Source organism: Macaca fascicularis, chromosome 4 (genome assembly GCF_037993035.2).
Source record: "Macaca fascicularis isolate 582-1 chromosome 4, T2T-MFA8v1.1".
NCBI classification, from domain to species: Eukaryota; Metazoa; Chordata; class Mammalia; order Primates; family Cercopithecidae; genus Macaca; species Macaca fascicularis.
In genome coordinates, this window is record NC_088378.1 from 115,149,040 (window position 1) to 115,165,535 (window position 16,496).

The 16,496-nt window shown below is 36.3% G+C and overlaps 1 protein-coding gene across 26 annotated transcripts in view; it reads left to right on the plus strand.

Moving 5' to 3' along the window:
• Positions 1-16,496, plus strand: part of DST (dystonin) — a 488,729-nt gene that overhangs the window by 375,298 nt on the left and 96,935 nt on the right. For all 26 annotated transcript variants that reach the window (XM_005552656.4, XM_005552659.4, XM_005552672.4 and 23 more), the window contains 8 exons: positions 311-628; positions 1,106-1,272; positions 3,360-3,516; positions 4,464-4,590; positions 10,804-10,866; positions 11,460-11,701; positions 12,587-12,716; positions 15,521-15,720. In XM_005552656.4, the coding sequence (XP_005552713.3) occupies positions 311-628; positions 1,106-1,272; positions 3,360-3,516; positions 4,464-4,590; positions 10,804-10,866; positions 11,460-11,701; positions 12,587-12,716; positions 15,521-15,720 (1,404 nt within the window). The remainder of the gene's footprint in view (positions 1-310; positions 629-1,105; positions 1,273-3,359; positions 3,517-4,463; positions 4,591-10,803; positions 10,867-11,459; positions 11,702-12,586; positions 12,717-15,520; positions 15,721-16,496) is intronic.

Here is a 16,496-nt window from a genome sequence, read left to right on the forward strand (position 1 = left end):
GTCTTGTCTAGTCTTTTAAGAATTAGGACCATGGCTAATCCCCAGGCTCCATTAGATTCTAGGGGTTGCTGAGTAGCAGCAGCCTCCTGCCTCATTCAAGCAACTAGCCAGCTGTTCTTCACTCTCTCGGAGAGGTTTAGGATGGCATTCCTCAAGGGACAGATCAAACTTGTCATTCAGTTTCAACGGTTAACCTTCCTAGTCACAGGTTGTGCAAGCTTATGTTGTTAGGAATAGTCATTTTAAAAAATTCTGTCACATTATTGGTAAACATAATAATAAAACATATGCAATACTTGGTTTATTTTAGATGTTGGAACAGGATATTGCAGGTCGTCAGAGCAGTATAAATGCCATGAATGAAAAAGTGAAGAAATTTATGGAAACAACAGATCCATCCACTGCATCCTCACTGCAAGCCAGAATGAAAGACTTGTCTGCTCGGTTTTCAGAAGCAAGTCATAAACACAAAGAAACTCTTGCTAAAATGGAGGAACTAAAAACCAAAGTAGAACTGTTTGAGAACCTCTCAGAAAAGCTCCAAACATTTTTAGAAACAAAAACTCAGGCTCTTACTGAAGTAGATGTGCCAGGAAAAGATGTTACTGAATTGTCTCAGTATATGCAGGTATGTCTTCCTTACTACTCAGGAGGCTAATCAAATAGATTAATAGTTAGGGCAAACTGATATACTTATTGACAGAATTATAATTGGCAATCATTTTAATTGCTTATAGATGAGTAAAGATCTATGTTTTACTCCTTTAAAAATCTCAAACCTTATCTTTTCCTTGAAGCCTTTGCTGATTGGTTGGAAATAAATATCATTTATCACACATATCATAGGTAGTATAAGTATCATCTTACGTACCAGAAACCACAAAGAGACAAAATATAGAATGCATTTTAAATCAAATAATGTTTACTGTGTTCTCTTTCAAGCCTATTTGCATGTTTATTATATTTAGAATACTGGCCATAGGCAGACTCATTCTTATGTGAAATTATGAATAGAGCCATTCTGATTCCGTACAGACCTCTGAATGGAATGCCATTTGAAGATCTAGCAATATTTATATTGACTAAATATCTTAATGCTTTGTAGGAATCAACTTCTGAATTTTTAGAACACAAGAAAGATCTTGAAGTTTTGCATAGTCTCTTGAAGGAGATATCCAGCCATGGCTTACCAAGTGATAAGGCTTTGGTTTTTGAAAAAACAAATAATTTGTCAAAGAAATTCAAGGAAATGGAAGATACCATCAAAGAAAAGTAAGTACCACTTTAAAAATTGTATTTTATTCTATTTATATTAATTAGAGTGAAATACTTATATTTACTTATATAGATAACTGAAACAATTTTGAAAACTTGAGAATAAGCATAGGGCTACTTTATAAATGTTTTTATATTTTGATCATTGTTTGCTATTAAAATTACATTATTTGGTTTAACATTTAGGAGGAAAATTCAATACTTCTTACATAAAAGTGGAAAATGTTACATAAGAAAAATGATGGTGGTAGTATATTACTGAAAATGATCTAAACTTGCTGTAGTCTCTGAAGCCTATGGCAAATATCACATTTTTATTTGCAAAGGCAGAAATAACCTTGAAAAACAGCTCGTGGTTCTTTGCTTTGTGAGCTCAACTCACAAATGATGTGCAGTTTCAATATGGCCTTTTTAATATAATAGTTTACTTTTTAAAGAGCAGTAGATGAGATAGGAAACTGAAAAAACAAGATTAGAAACAAGTGAATGAACCTACGTTGAGCTAAAAAGCTATACAGGACCTTGTGATTGAGTTTTTGTGTTTCTGATCTTGTGTTAGTTTAGAATATACATTGGATTTTGCTAAAGTTTATATAGAAAAGCCTCAAAACATAGAAAAGTCATTTCTCTTCCAACTACTCTTCTTTATTTCTTCAGAATTCTCTACCTGAAATGTTTGAGTGCTGCCTTTATTTCTCACAGAGCTATATGTTCCATCCTGTCATGTGGTATTTAATTCACATTGCATAGAAGAAACGTTCTTGGTTTTCTTAGGTGATATCTAGGTAGTTTCTTCTTTCAAATGGGTCAACTTTAAAATAATGTAGTCATCAGTAATTAATCCAGCTGCAGTGCATTCGTATTTGCCAGTGTTCTGCACGCTTGCATATGTGTACGTGTCATCCACATGCCAAATGTTAACTGTCCTCACAGTTGTTCATGTGTTGGGCATGTGTACTGCCTCCATGGTGCCAAGCATACAGAACAACCCATACAGTTCACCAGGGAGTTTCCTGAGTCTCTGTAGGGGAGGCACACATGAACATTCTCCAGTCACTAGGTTTCATCTCATTTTGGGAGACTTTAAGCTGGACTGCCTGCCCCAGTTTATCCATCCATAAACGTGACTGTAGTATAGTGTAGAAACCACTAGGTGGCATTATGTTTTCCTCATGTCAGTGATTGTCAACCATTCCCTTCTGGTTCTGTGCCTGCTGGCATTCAGCATCACATAAAGTGGACAGATCAAAGCTCATTGAATCTAAATAATGTTGAAACTGTTTGTGTATTCTTAGAGTTTATGTAGCATTATAAAGAGTGCCATTATATACAGGCTACAGATTTCTTGAATACTCCTATCTTTATGAACCTTGCCTGAGAAATAGACCAATAGTTATTTAGCTCAGGGGTTCCCTAACCCCTGAGGTACCTACAGGTCCATGGCCTATTATGAACTGGGCCGCACAGTAAGAGGTGAGTGGTGGCACCAAAGCTTCATCTGTATTTAGAGCTGCTCTCCATCACTTGCATTGCTGCCTGAGCTCTGCCTCCTGTCAGATCGTTAGAGCCATTAGACTCTCATAGGACCACGAGCCCTACTGTGAACTGCATGCAAGGGATCTAGGGTGCATGCTCCTTATGAGAATCTAATGCCTGATAATCTGCCACTGTCTCCCATCACCCCCAGATGGGACTGCCTAGTTTCAGGAAAACAAGCTCAGGGCTCCCACTGATTCTAGATTATGGTGAGTTGCATAATTATTTTAATATATATTACAATGTGTAATAATAATAGAAATAAAGCACACAATAAATGTAACGTGCTTTAATCATCCCCAAACCATCCCCTCTAGCTGGTCTGTGGAAAAAATTGTCTTCCACAAAACCAGTCCCTGGTGCCTAAAAGGCTGGGGACTACTGATTTAGCTGATTTCACTTGTCACCTATGAAACCTTTCCTCCTGTATCAAAGGGTTAGAGTACATACACATGGAAGATGGTTTCTTAACATTAAGTGTGTCATGAGAATAATAATTTTATTCTTCTTTCTGTGACTTAAATTCTTGTATGATTTTTGTTATGTAGAAAAGAAGCTGTAACTTCTTGTCAAGAACAGTTGGATGCTTTCCAAGTTCTTGTTAAATCATTGAAGTCATGGATAAAAGAAACAACAAAAAAAGTTCCCATTGTGCAGCCTTCTTTTGGTGCAGAGGATTTAGGAAAATCTTTGGAAGATACTAAGGTGAATCATTGTTATCTAATACTAAATTTTCATTTGTGCCAGTAATGAAAGATTAAAAGACTAATGGTAGTTTTCTTTGATCTAATATCATCTAAGTTTGATCCTCATATATGTACTGTATATTTTGTTGACCTTTGGAAATCATGGCGTGGGGCTTAACTAATTCTTTTGGAAAAGGACATAAACTTTTCCGTTGATTTGCTTTTTAAAAAAATATATTAATGAGTTGCTGACTATTCTAGTAATCAAGTTTCCTTTCCTACCAAATCTCTACTTAGTTTCAGTAATTTTTATACCATTTCTCATAATATTAAGTAAAACATCTTCTTCACTTAGCATTTTACTCTAGCTTGTATATATCACTATAACGAGTATTCGGAAAGAGAAGTTATTTGAATCTCCTGCATAAATAGTGCACAAGTCTTTTGTCATCTGCCTCAAGGCGTAACACCTGTGACCAGTATGACATTTTTTTTTTTTTTTCACTCCAAATTTGTGGATGTGTGTGTGTTTTTAAAAGTTATTGAAATTTGTAGGATTAAAATACACTGTAAAATGAAATTCTGAATTCCTATTTATTTTTATTGTTCCTAGTACCTTTTATCTTGTAACTGGTCTGTTACCTAGTACAGTTTTACAGACTTACAGTTGACAGTTATTTTGGAACCCATAGCAGCCAAGAATAGCCTGACTCCCACTGTGGCTAGGGTTTTACTTGCCACTTACGAAACCTTTGAAGGCAGAATGGGCCATACATACCCCACCATTAACTGAGTTAACAGTCACCTGGGCTGTGGGAACAAATAAGTGCCTTTTTCTTTCATTGACTCTCTCACAAATCAGGGTCTACAATTATTACTACTTTGAGATATGTTTAAGAAATTGAATTATAATGTGCAACTTTGAAAATATTAAGATGGAAAAATAATGTGTTTTTATATCTCAAGAAATTACAAGAAAAGTGGAGTTTAAAAACACCAGAGATTCAGAAAGTAAACAACAGTGGGATCTCACTATGTAACTTAATAAGTGCTGTGACCACCCCTGCAAAGGCAATAGCAGCAGTTAAATCAGGTATGAGCTTTATTTACATTTATGGCAAAAACTGTAAGCATTGAGTTTACTCATGTCAATTTTGTGTATGTTGTTTTTAAATTAATGCATAAAATAACCTCAGAAATACAAAGTGAAAGTGGCAAGAAACATGGCATCTATAGGCACACTGTGTTGGGAATGTATCTGTACTAATCAAATTTCAAATCCTTCTTATGTTTTATTTTATTAGACTGTATTTAAAATGTAGCTAAATTAATATGTAAGAATAAGGAATGTTATATTGGGGAAGGGAACAGATCATATTCAAATTTGTTTGCTTTTTACCTTAATTAGATGGATATATTGAAATTCTATTTAAAATATTTAATTGTAATATTTGATAAAGAAATGAGTCTGGGCAGCTGGGAAAGAAGTGAGGGAAGGAAATTGGCCCTTTTCTATACAGTGGACACTCTCTTATTTTATTCCTGTGTATTTCATTCTGTACATCATTCCCAAAGTAAACAATTATGCAGTATGTGAGCCAGCATATTTGTATCACAATCTAACTCATGGTTAAGCCACTTTTCTCAATAAAATGGGAGAGTCATATGTAAATATTGATTCTAAAATTAATTTAAGCAAGTTATGGTTATAGTTTTTAGTTTGAAACATACAGTAACAAGTTTTTTTAAAAAAATAATTGGCAGAAGGCAGCTCTGATATCTTTCTTCTGAGAGTTCTGAGTATCCTCTGTGGGGTATCTAGTCTGACCAGCCCCCCAGCTGTCCCTATTGTGATACTGATGTTCCAGCTGGGCTCTTCTCAGCCAACCATTTATTCCACTCTATTAATCCTATTTCAGGGACTACCCATATTATAATGGTGTGATGATTTCTCCTTTTTCTTCTAATCAGATTTCCTGAAATGTCAAGTTTTTTTTTTTTTTTTTAGAAGAGGAATTCTATTGTGCTTTATTTATTTTAGCTCTTCATGTCCCCTTTATATTTGCCATAAATATCAAGTGTTTTTTGTTGTTGTTGTTGCTGTTGTTTTGGGATTTTTTTTTTTTTTTACTCTTGGTAACTACCAAGCATGGTAGGAATTAGTACTGAGCATCTACAGGATATTTTTACTTCCATCTGAAATCCCATCATGTTTAATTTTTTTTTTAAGGGACAAAGTTAAGATTCAGATGTTTTAATGTTTCTGTTTAGACTTGCTATTATGTGGTTGATCTGAGAAATGTCTTTGTGTTTTGGATACGTAGCCAATAGATACTAGTATGAGAAAGTCTAACTGATATTTTAATATTCTGATTATGAAAAAGTACCAGTGCTAGATTGTTATGTAATAAAAGTGAACTATTAGTTTGCTACTTACTGATGACTAGTTTCTACTTGCTAAGCAATGGATCTTTGGTTCCCACGTTGGTGTTTGGTTCCCACAGTTAGGTATTATTATTCCCATCAGTTTGGCTGATTCGTTTGTCCAGTCACCTGGCTAGTAATTAATGAGGCTGGAGTTTAAAATCAGGTAAGTTATACAGCAAGACCTAGGTACTCCTAACCACCATGCTCTCTCTTCGTGTTGACGTAATATGGGTTTAATAATCGATTTGTTTATTTTCTTTTTTACTTTCAACTTCTTATGTATTTAAAAAAATTATTCTGCCTGCATTAAGCCCATAATAGCACTGTGTTAACTGCACCAGACAATTTTCAGTCCTTAAGTAAGGCAGATACTCTTTTGTCAGTCACATATACATTGTTCAACACACTTATATACTGAGTACCTTCTGAGCTTCAGGACCTTTATCATTAAGATAATTTTAACAATAAAGTGAGAGGTGACTGGCAAGATGGCTGAATAGGAACAGCTCCAGTCTGCAGCTCCCAGCGAAATCAATGCAGAAGGTGGTTGATTTCTGCATTTCCAACTGAGGTACTCGGCTCATCTCACTGGGGCTGGTTAGACAGTGGGTGCAGCCCACGGAGGGTGAGCAGAAGCAGGGTGGGGCGTTGCCTCACCTGGGAAGCGCAAGGGGGTGGGAAACTCCTTCCCCTAGCCAAGGGAAGCTGTAAGGGACTGTGCCTTGAGGAATGGTGCATTCTGACCCAGATACTACACTTTTCCTACGGTCTTCTCAACTCACAGACCAGGAGATTCCCTTGGGTGCCTACACCACCAGGGCCCTGGGTTTCAAGCACAAAACTGGGTGGCCGTTTGAGCAGACACTGAACTAGCTGCAGGAGTTTTTTTTCGATACTGCAGTAACGCCTGGAATACCAGCAAGACAGAATCATTCACTCCCTTGGAAAGGGGGCTGAAGCCAGGGAGCCAAGTGGTCTAGCTCAGCAGGTCCCACCCCCACGGAGCTCAGCAAGCTATGATCCACTGGCTTGAAATTCTTGCTGCCAGCACAGCCGTCTGAAGTCAACCTGGAGTGCTTGAGCTTGGTGAGAGGAGGGGTGTCCACCATTACTGAGGCTTGAGTAGGTGGTTTTCCCCTCCCAGTGTAAACAAACTGCCAGGGAGGTTCAAACTGTGCAGAGCCCACCACAGCTCAATAAAGCCACTGTAGCCAGACTGCCCCTCTAGATTCCTCCTCTCTGGGCGATGCATCTCTGAAAAAAAGGCAGCAGCCCCAGTCAGGGACTTACAGATAAAACCCCCATCTCCCTGGGACAGAGCACCTGGGGGAAGGGGCGGCTGTGGGCGCAGCTTCAGCAGACTTAAACGTCCCTGCCTGATGGCTCTGAAGAGAGCAGCGGATCTCCCAGCACAGCGCTCCAGCTCTGCTAAGGAACAGACTGCCGCCTCAAGTGGGTCCCTGACCCCCGTGCCTCTTGACTGGGAGACACCTCCCAGCAGGGGTCGACAGACATCTCATACAGGAGAGCTCCGGCTGACATCTGGAAGATGCCTGAATACACCAATAAGTTCTGAAACTGAGGTAGTAATTAATAGCCTACCAACCAAAAAAAGCCCAGAACCAGACAGATTCATAGCTGAATTCCACCAGAGGTACAAAGAGTAGCTAGTAACATTCCTTCTGAAACTATTCCAAACAATAGAAAAAGAGGAACTCTTAGCTGGGTGCGGTGGTTCACGCCTGTAATCCTGGCACTTTGGGAGGCGAGGTGGTTGGATCATGAGGTCAGGAGATCAAGACCATCCTGGTTAACATGGTGAAACCCCGTCTTTACTAAAAATACAAAAATTAGTTGGACTAGGTGGCGGGTGCCTGTAGTACCAGCTACTTGGGTGGCTGATGCGGGAGAATGGCATGAACCCAGGAGGCGAAGCTTGCAGTTAGCCGAGATCGCGCCACTGCACTTCAGCCTGGGTGACAGAGCAAGACTCCATCACAAAAAAAAAAAAAAAAAAAAAAAAGAAAAAGAAAAAGAGGGACTCCTCCCTAACTCATTTTATGAGACCAGCATCATTCTGATTCTAAAACCTGGCAGAGACACAACAAAAACAGAAAATTTCAGACCAAGATCCCTGATGAACATCAATGCGAAAATCTTCAATAAAACACTGGCAAACCGAATCCAGCAGCACATCAAAAAGCTTATCCTCCACAATAAAATGACAAAAACCACGATTATCTCAATAAATGCAGAAAAAACCTTCGATAAAATTCAACACCCCTTCATGCTAAAAACTCTCAATAAACTAGGTATTGATGGAAAGTATCTCAAAACAATGAGAGCTATTTGTGACAAACTCACAACCAATATCATAGTGAATGGGCAAAACCTGAAGCATTCCCTTTGAAAACCGGCACAAGACAAGGATACCCTCTCTCACCATTCCTATTCAGCATAGTATTGGAAGTTCTGACCAGGGCAATCAGGCAAGAGAAAGTAATAAAGGGTATTCAGATAGAAGGAGAGGAAGTTAAATTGTCTCTGTTTGCAGATGACATGATTATATATTTAGAAAACCCCATCGTCTCAGCCCAAAATCTCCTTAAGCTGATAAGCAACTTCAGCAAAGTCTCAGGATACAAAATCAATGTGCAAAAATCGCAAGCATTCTTATACACCAATAATAGACAAACAGCCAAATCATGAGTGAGCTCCTATTCACAATTGCTACAAAGAGAATAAAATACCTAGGAATCCAACTTACAAGGGATGTGAAGGACCTCTTTAAGGAGAACTACAAACCACTGCTCAAAGAAATAAGAGAGGACACAAACAAATGGAGAAATATTCTATGCTCATGGGTAGGAAGAATCAATATCGTGAAAATAATTATACTGCCCAAAGTAATTTATAGATTAAATGCTATCCCCATCAAGCTACCGGTGACTTTCTTCACAGAATTAGAAAAAACAACTTTAAATTTCATATGGTACCAAAAAAGAGCCTGTATAGCCAAGACAATCCTAAGCAAAAATAACAAAACTGGAGGTGTCACGCTACTTGACTTCAAACTATACTACAAGGCTACAGTAACCAAAACAGCATGGTACTGGTACCAAAATAGACATTTAGACCAATGGAACAGAACAGAGGCCTCAGAAATAACACCACACATCCACAACCATCTTGTCTTTGACAAACCTGACAAACGCAGTAGGGGAAGGATTCCCTATTTAATAAGTGGTGTTAGAAAAACTGGCTAGCCATATGCAGAAAACTGAAACTGGACCCCTTCCTTACACCTTATAAAAAAACTAACTCAAGATAGATTAAAGACTTAAACATAAGACTTAAAACCATAAAAATCCTAGAAGAAAACCTAGGCAATACCATTCCGGACATACGCATGGGCAAAGACTTCATAACTAAAACACCAAAAGCAATGGCAACAAAAGCCAAAATTGACAAATGTGATCTAATTAAACTAAAGAGCTTCTGCACAGCAAAAGAAACTATCATCAGAGTGAACAGGCAACCAACAGAATGGGAGAAAAATTTTGCAACCTATCCACTTGACAAAGGGCTAATATCCAGAATCTACAAGGAACTTAAACAAATTTACAAGAAAAAAACAACACCATCAAAAAGTGGGCAAAGGATATGAAGAGACACTTGTCAAAAGAAGACATTTATGTGGTCAACAAACGTGAAAAAAAGCTCATCATCACTGGTCATTAGAGAAATGCAAATTAAAACCACAATGAGGTACCATCTCACACTAGTTAGAATGGCAATCATTAAAAAGGAAACAACAGGTGCTGGAGAGGATGTGGAGAAATAGGAACACTTTTACACTGTTGGTGGGAGTGTAAATTAATTCAGCCATTATGGAAGACAATGTAACGGTTCCTCAAGGATCTAGAACCAGAAATACCATTTGGCCCACCAATCCCATTACTGGGTATATACACAAAGGATTATAAATCATGCTGCTATAAAGACACATGCACACCTATGTTTATTGCAGCACTATTCACAATAGCAAAGACTTGGAACCCACCCCAAAGCCCATCAATGATAGACTGGATAAAGAAAATGTGGCACATATACATTATGGAATACTATGCAGCCATAAAAAAATGATAGTTCATGTCCTTTCCCAGGATATGGATGAAGCTGGCAACCATCATTCTCAGCAAACTAACAGAGGAACACAAAACCAAACACTGCATGTTCTCACTCATAGGTAGGAGTTGAACAATGAGAACACATGGACACAGGGATGGGAACATCACACACCAGAGCCTGTTGGAGGGTGGGCAGGCTAGTGGGGGATAGCATTAGGAGAAATAATGTAGATAATGGGTTGATGGGTGCAGCAAACCTCCATGGCATGTGTATACTTATGTAACAAACCTGCACATTCTGCACATGTATCCCAGAACTTAAAATATAATAAAATAAATAAAAATAAATACAAATTAAAAAAAACTAAGCTTCCACTTATTGCTCTAAAATGCAATTTAATAAATATGACTCTTCCTAGAATAGAGGAATTTATTATGATAAAGCGATTTCATCACAAAAATTTTGTTGAATATTTAATGATTAATTTATATAATATAAACATACTGAAATGGTAGTGTTTAAGACAATACTTTAAGAATAAATTTTACATAGAAGAGAGGATATTGTTTGATATTTAAATTTTAGACATTCATTTGATTTTGAAGTTGAGTCAGTATTTTATGTTTTCAAATAGCAGTAACATTTTAAAGTGATTACTGTTGATGGGGTTTGATTTAATGCCATCTACTGTTAATGTATAGAAATGCTATGAAACTCTGTGATTATTTTAGTGTTAATATTTTTGCAGGTGGAGCAATATTAAATGGTGAAGGAACAGCCACAAATACTGAGGAATTTTGGGCAAATAAAGGTGAATATTAATTTTAATTTGTTATTGATTAATGTAATTTGGTGTTTTTTTAATGAGAGAAAATCTTAGAGGCAAACAGTAGTTATATTGAAATTTCAAGCCTGAATTACAATGGTATTTGGTCTAATAGTCACAATCTCCATAGATACTATATTTATATAACATTTTATGCAGTTTTGTGTATCTGAAATGAATAAAATCAAGTTGTTCAACTTGACTCTTGGTTTTGTTGCTTGCTTTTTGGTTAATTTGAGATATTTTGTCACTTGGGATAACATTATTTGACTTGATTTATTGAGTTTGGTGTTTGAGATATTGCTAAGTAACATTTTGTGGTTTGTGTTTTTTATTACATTTAAGATATCTTTTTTATTTTACTTGTATTATGCAATTTTCTTGAATTATTTGTGATCAAATAGCATTATAAGATGATCCAACCTTTTATTTCTAAAACATTTATGACTTTATCATACTAGGCTTAATAGTGACAAACTAGACGTTATAAAATATCATGTAAAAAAACCTTTTATTTCTAGACCTCTGCTCCGAATGTCCTGAAAATATGTCAATATAGTTGTTTTTCTTACTCCTAGGTTTAACATCCATTAAAAAGGACATGACTGACATAAGTCATGATTATGAAGATCTTGGCCTCTTACTCAAGGACAAAATAGCAGAACTGAACACTAAACTCTCCAAATTGCAAAAGGCTCAGGAAGAATCAAGTGCAATGATGCAGTGGTTACAGAAAATGAACAAAACTGCAACGAAATGGCATCAGACACCTGCACCTACAGATACTGAAGCTGTGAAGACTCAAGTTGAGCAGAATAAGGTATATTCTGTAGGTGCACCTATGGAAGACATGAAAGAGAATGGATTAGCAGTTGGAACGGAGCTCTGGTAGTCAGAAGCTCTCTTCTGTTTTCTAGCTCTATAAACTTTAGCACATAATTTGACAGTTTTGTTTAATGTGCCTTTCTGTAGAGATTGATAATAATAGTTACTTTTTAAAAAATTTTGGGCACAGCCACGTTATAGATTAGCAAACTGTTTGGTGTAAGCCACTTTGCCACCTTTAAATCAGTGTAAGCCTGGGATGTTAACCAGTCAGCTATTAGAAAAGATTTATTTAAGGGCTAAATGTATGAGAGATCTATTCTCTGTCGTATAAAAATAGGGTGCTAATGCCTTCCTTTTATTTACTAGATAGTATTTCTTTCTACAGCTGCCAAGGTTGGGAAAATGGCTTTATATAATGGTGGCAATGATGGCAAAATTTCTACAAATTAACAACCTATATTTGAATTCTATAATGTGTTGCCCAAAAAAAGTGCTTATTCACGTGTAGATTCTCCACTTCTGGCAGCCTTTATTAAGACTGATTTTCTTACTTATTAAAATTTACTGATGTCATCTTTCTTTATTCCAGAGTGGCTTGTTTGAAAATATGAAATTCTTTCTCACTAATGGGGACAAGAGTCATTATCTCCATAGTCCTAGTGTTCCTCTGTGGGGATTCCTTTATCACACAGTTGAACACGAGCTAAGAAGAGGAAAGGAAAATAATTAATTGCAAAATCCAGGCCCTCACCCACCACAGCATTTAACAGTAGATTTCTTCCTCTTTTGGTCATTCTAGAGAAAAAAAATCCTCTATCATTATTGTATTTTTGTCTTTTGCTGTTTGCATAGTTTATTATTATTTTTCCTTTGTTAGTCATTTGAGGCAGAACTGAAGCAGAATGTAAACAAAGTACAGGAGTTGAAAGACAAGTTGACAGAGCTGTTGGAGGAGAACCCAGATACTCCTGAGGCCCCCAGATGGAAACAGATGTTGACAGAAATAGGTATGTTGCATTACTTAGATGAACGCCTGTGAAGAAAAGTGCAATCATTTTTCATGTTAATCATAATCTTCATCAGAAAACATTCAACAGAGTCACTTATTTTTGGATTTGCTTTAATGTTTCAGAATCTATTTTTTGCATAAAGTGTCATTTCAAATTATATTGTGCAGAAAATTGGCATATCTTATGTTTTTTACGGTAAACACAGTAATTAAATTTATTTTTATGAAGAATGTAGATACTAGTTAATGAAGTGCTGTGCATTGAGTACCTGTTTTCATTAATGTTTCTTTACTTTTTACTAGCTTTTGGTGCTTTATTATGCTTTATATATTTCCAAGCTATATTATATTTTAAATATTTCTTTCATTCATCTGGAAAAGGTGTGCTCCCTTCTCCTTCGTGCAGTTACTTCTGGGACCCCTCCTGCTCCGTGCTTTTTGCTTTTCTGCTCTTCCCCAATCAATTTTTTATCCAAAATTATCCTCCTACCCACATTCTGTCCTTGTATAAACAGAGGAGCATACACTGCTCCTCAGAGGTACAGAATTTTCTTTATAAGCCCTATTGTCTTACCAATTTTTATTACTATAATGATGTAGAAAATGAGTGTAAAGGGGGTAGAAAAAAAAGAAAATGAGTATAAGAGAACGGTAATAATTTTCCCCACTTCGTAGTTTCATTTGGAGAACCCAATAAGTTAAGTTGAATATGCCTCAAACAAATAGTACCTGGCACATATTAAGTGCTATGTAAATACATACTATGATTATAATAACTATTTTACTTTCAATTGTTCCATTACTAAATATTGTCCTTCCTTTAGAGTCAGGTGTGCTATGATAAATGTAGAAATCTCTAAGTATATTTTAGTTTGAAAAAGGTTACCCTAAGGGATCTTCATGTTCAGAGATATATTTAATCCAACTTTAGAGATTCCTATCAAGTTGTAATTAATTTGCCCCTAATTCAGTGGCTGTCTTCTAGGATCTCAGAATTACTTGGGGAGAGTATTAGCAAACCCAAGTAATATCATGTAAAAAAAACTATTTTAGAATAGGAATGGGAATGAGGAATATGTAGTTCAGAAAACCTTCTTGATGAGCTTTTATATTTTTCCTTCCTGATTTATTGTTTTAATGGCATTATTTTGTTGTGAGATTGTGTTTGACCAGAAAATGTCATATGGAATGATGTTATTAGATAAGGTTTCAATGATTGTGTTCTATTAAAGTCATTCCTTTAGTGTGTTATGCTAAATGAAAACTCTCTCAAATCAACTGATCACACCATCAGTGAATATTTATTGAGTGACTATGTTGAAGTGCTGGAAGAAGTGCTCTGATTAGTAACCCTTGACTACAGGGAGCATACTGTCTTGAGGATGGAGAGAACAGAAAAGGCTTCCTAGCAGAGGGTAAATCCAATGGAATGTAAAGGAAGAATAGGGTTGGGATGTATGGGGAGGAGGTATAGAATCTCAGGCATAGGACCTGTGTGAGCAGAAGCCTGTTTGGATTACAAGGGTGAAATCATCAGGGCTAGATTAGAGGATCATCTCAGAGTACAAACCTTCAGAGATTGTGGGAGGCCTCAAATGTCAGGCAAAGGTCTTCAGATTTTATTGTCTAGGTAACGAGGAGTTAGTTGTTGAAGGGTTTGAGCAGGGAAGTGACAGTTTTAAAAGTGACACTTTTTAGGGAAATTGTATTAGAAACAAGTGGCTTGCAGTTGAGAAACACTAATAGCAGGGATACTAGTTAGAAGACTGCTAGACTAGGTCATTAGTTCTCCAATGTGCTCCTGGGATCAGCAGCAACAGCATCACCTGGGAATTTTTTAGAAATGCAGAATTTCAGATACTACTCCAGACCTACTGAATCAAAAACTCAAGGCAGAGCCCGGAAATCTGTGTTAAAGATGCCTCCAGGTGATTCTTAATGCAGCTCAAGTGTGTGAACTACTGGTCTAGGAAAACATGATGCTGTTAGCTCATCACCTGGATGGATTGTGTTAAATTATCACATGCACTCTAAAAATACATTTCTATTATATATCAATTTAAAAAATACAAATAATTAAAAAAAACATATGATGAAGGCCAAAATGGAGTATGGCATTGAGAATGTAAAGGAGGGCTTTAAGGTTTTATGATCAAGGATATAATAGAGTTAGGAAGCTCATAAAAGCATTTTCTGAATTATTGCATCTTTATGACATGGGAGAAGAGATAACCTTTGAAAGAAATCTAAAAGTCATAAAAGTCCACCAGTTTTGAGAGGAATATAATGAGTTTTATTTTTTAATGTTGAGTTTAATTGGTCAGACTTCCTACTGGAACTTTCCAGCAGCTGGTTGTTAGTGTGTAATTTGAATGGGAAAGAATAATGGGATAGATATACAAATTTGGGAGCAATTTGCCTAGAATGAATAAGTGAAGATTTTATATTAAAAGGATTATTGTTCATTGTTTTAGTAAGTCATAGTTTAATAAACACACTCTATAGGACTTATAGAAGGAACAAGAGATCTTAGAATCCTGTCTGCTTTAATGAATATTCCATATTCTACAATATCTTCTAAAATCATATTCACAATTTTTTTCCCTATACTTCAGTTAACATACAACCATCAGACCTATAAAATCTTAGGTTAGTCCTTTAAGTAACTATGTAACAAGAGTCATAAAAATGGGATTATAGCCATTATATATCATTTTGAATCATATCATACAGTCCTCATAGACATAGTCATGTTAAATGCAAAAAAAAAATCAAACACCAGTTTCATTGTTTTTCTTTTAGATTCTAAGTGGCAAGAACTCAATCAATTAACAATTGATAGACAACAAAAACTGGAAGAATCCTCCAATAATCTAACCCAGTTCCAGACTGTAGAGGCCCAGTTGAAACAGTGGCTTGTGGAAAAAGAACTTATGGTCAGTGTTCTTGGGCCCTTGTCAATTGACCCAAATATGCTAAACACGCAAAGGCAGCAGGTGCAGGTGAGTATTACCTAATAACCTGTCTCTCGTGCACAGCAATTTGAGTTACTGAGACCAATGTTTTCATTATAAATATATTAACTTTGGTCAGTAGGTGTTTTATTTAACTGCTTTGAAGTTTATGTGTAATGTTTCAGATGCCCATAAGATACTGTCCTGATATTAGTGGGAATCCCCCAGAGAACTAAAGCTATGAGGCATCTTAGAGGCCTCCTTGAAGCCCATGAATGGGCCAAGTCTCCTGATTATTTCAGTCATATTGTGGGTGGTACGGATCCTGTTAAAAGGGCCTTCTTTGAAGTATTAATGCAATTAAGTAATATCTTTATGAGAGGCTAGTATATACTTTTTACTGTTTAGAAATTACTCCTTTGAGGTTTTATTTATTTTGATTATGGTAGTAGATAATGAAACTTGTAAAACTCATCCAGTTGAGTTCTGATGGGGGACAGAGAGAACAAGAAGAGGACAAAGAATAAGGGAAGCAGAGAGGGAACCCTGAAACACAGGGTCTTAGTTAGATGAGTCTAGTTACAAAGCAGATAAATCCACAAGGGAAAAAAACCCAAAAAAAGAGTTTTATTTTTTAATGTTTAATGTTTTTATAGTCAGGTGTAATAGCAGAAGCTCAGTGGTGGTTTCAGTTAGTTTTTTTAATGTATGAGTACTGGCTTTAGAGCAGGGAGGCTGTTTTATAAGCTGAAAATTCAAATAAGTTTTGGTAAAAGTCAGATGTTTGAGTTCATATCTGTTCATAATCCAAAGACAATAAAAAC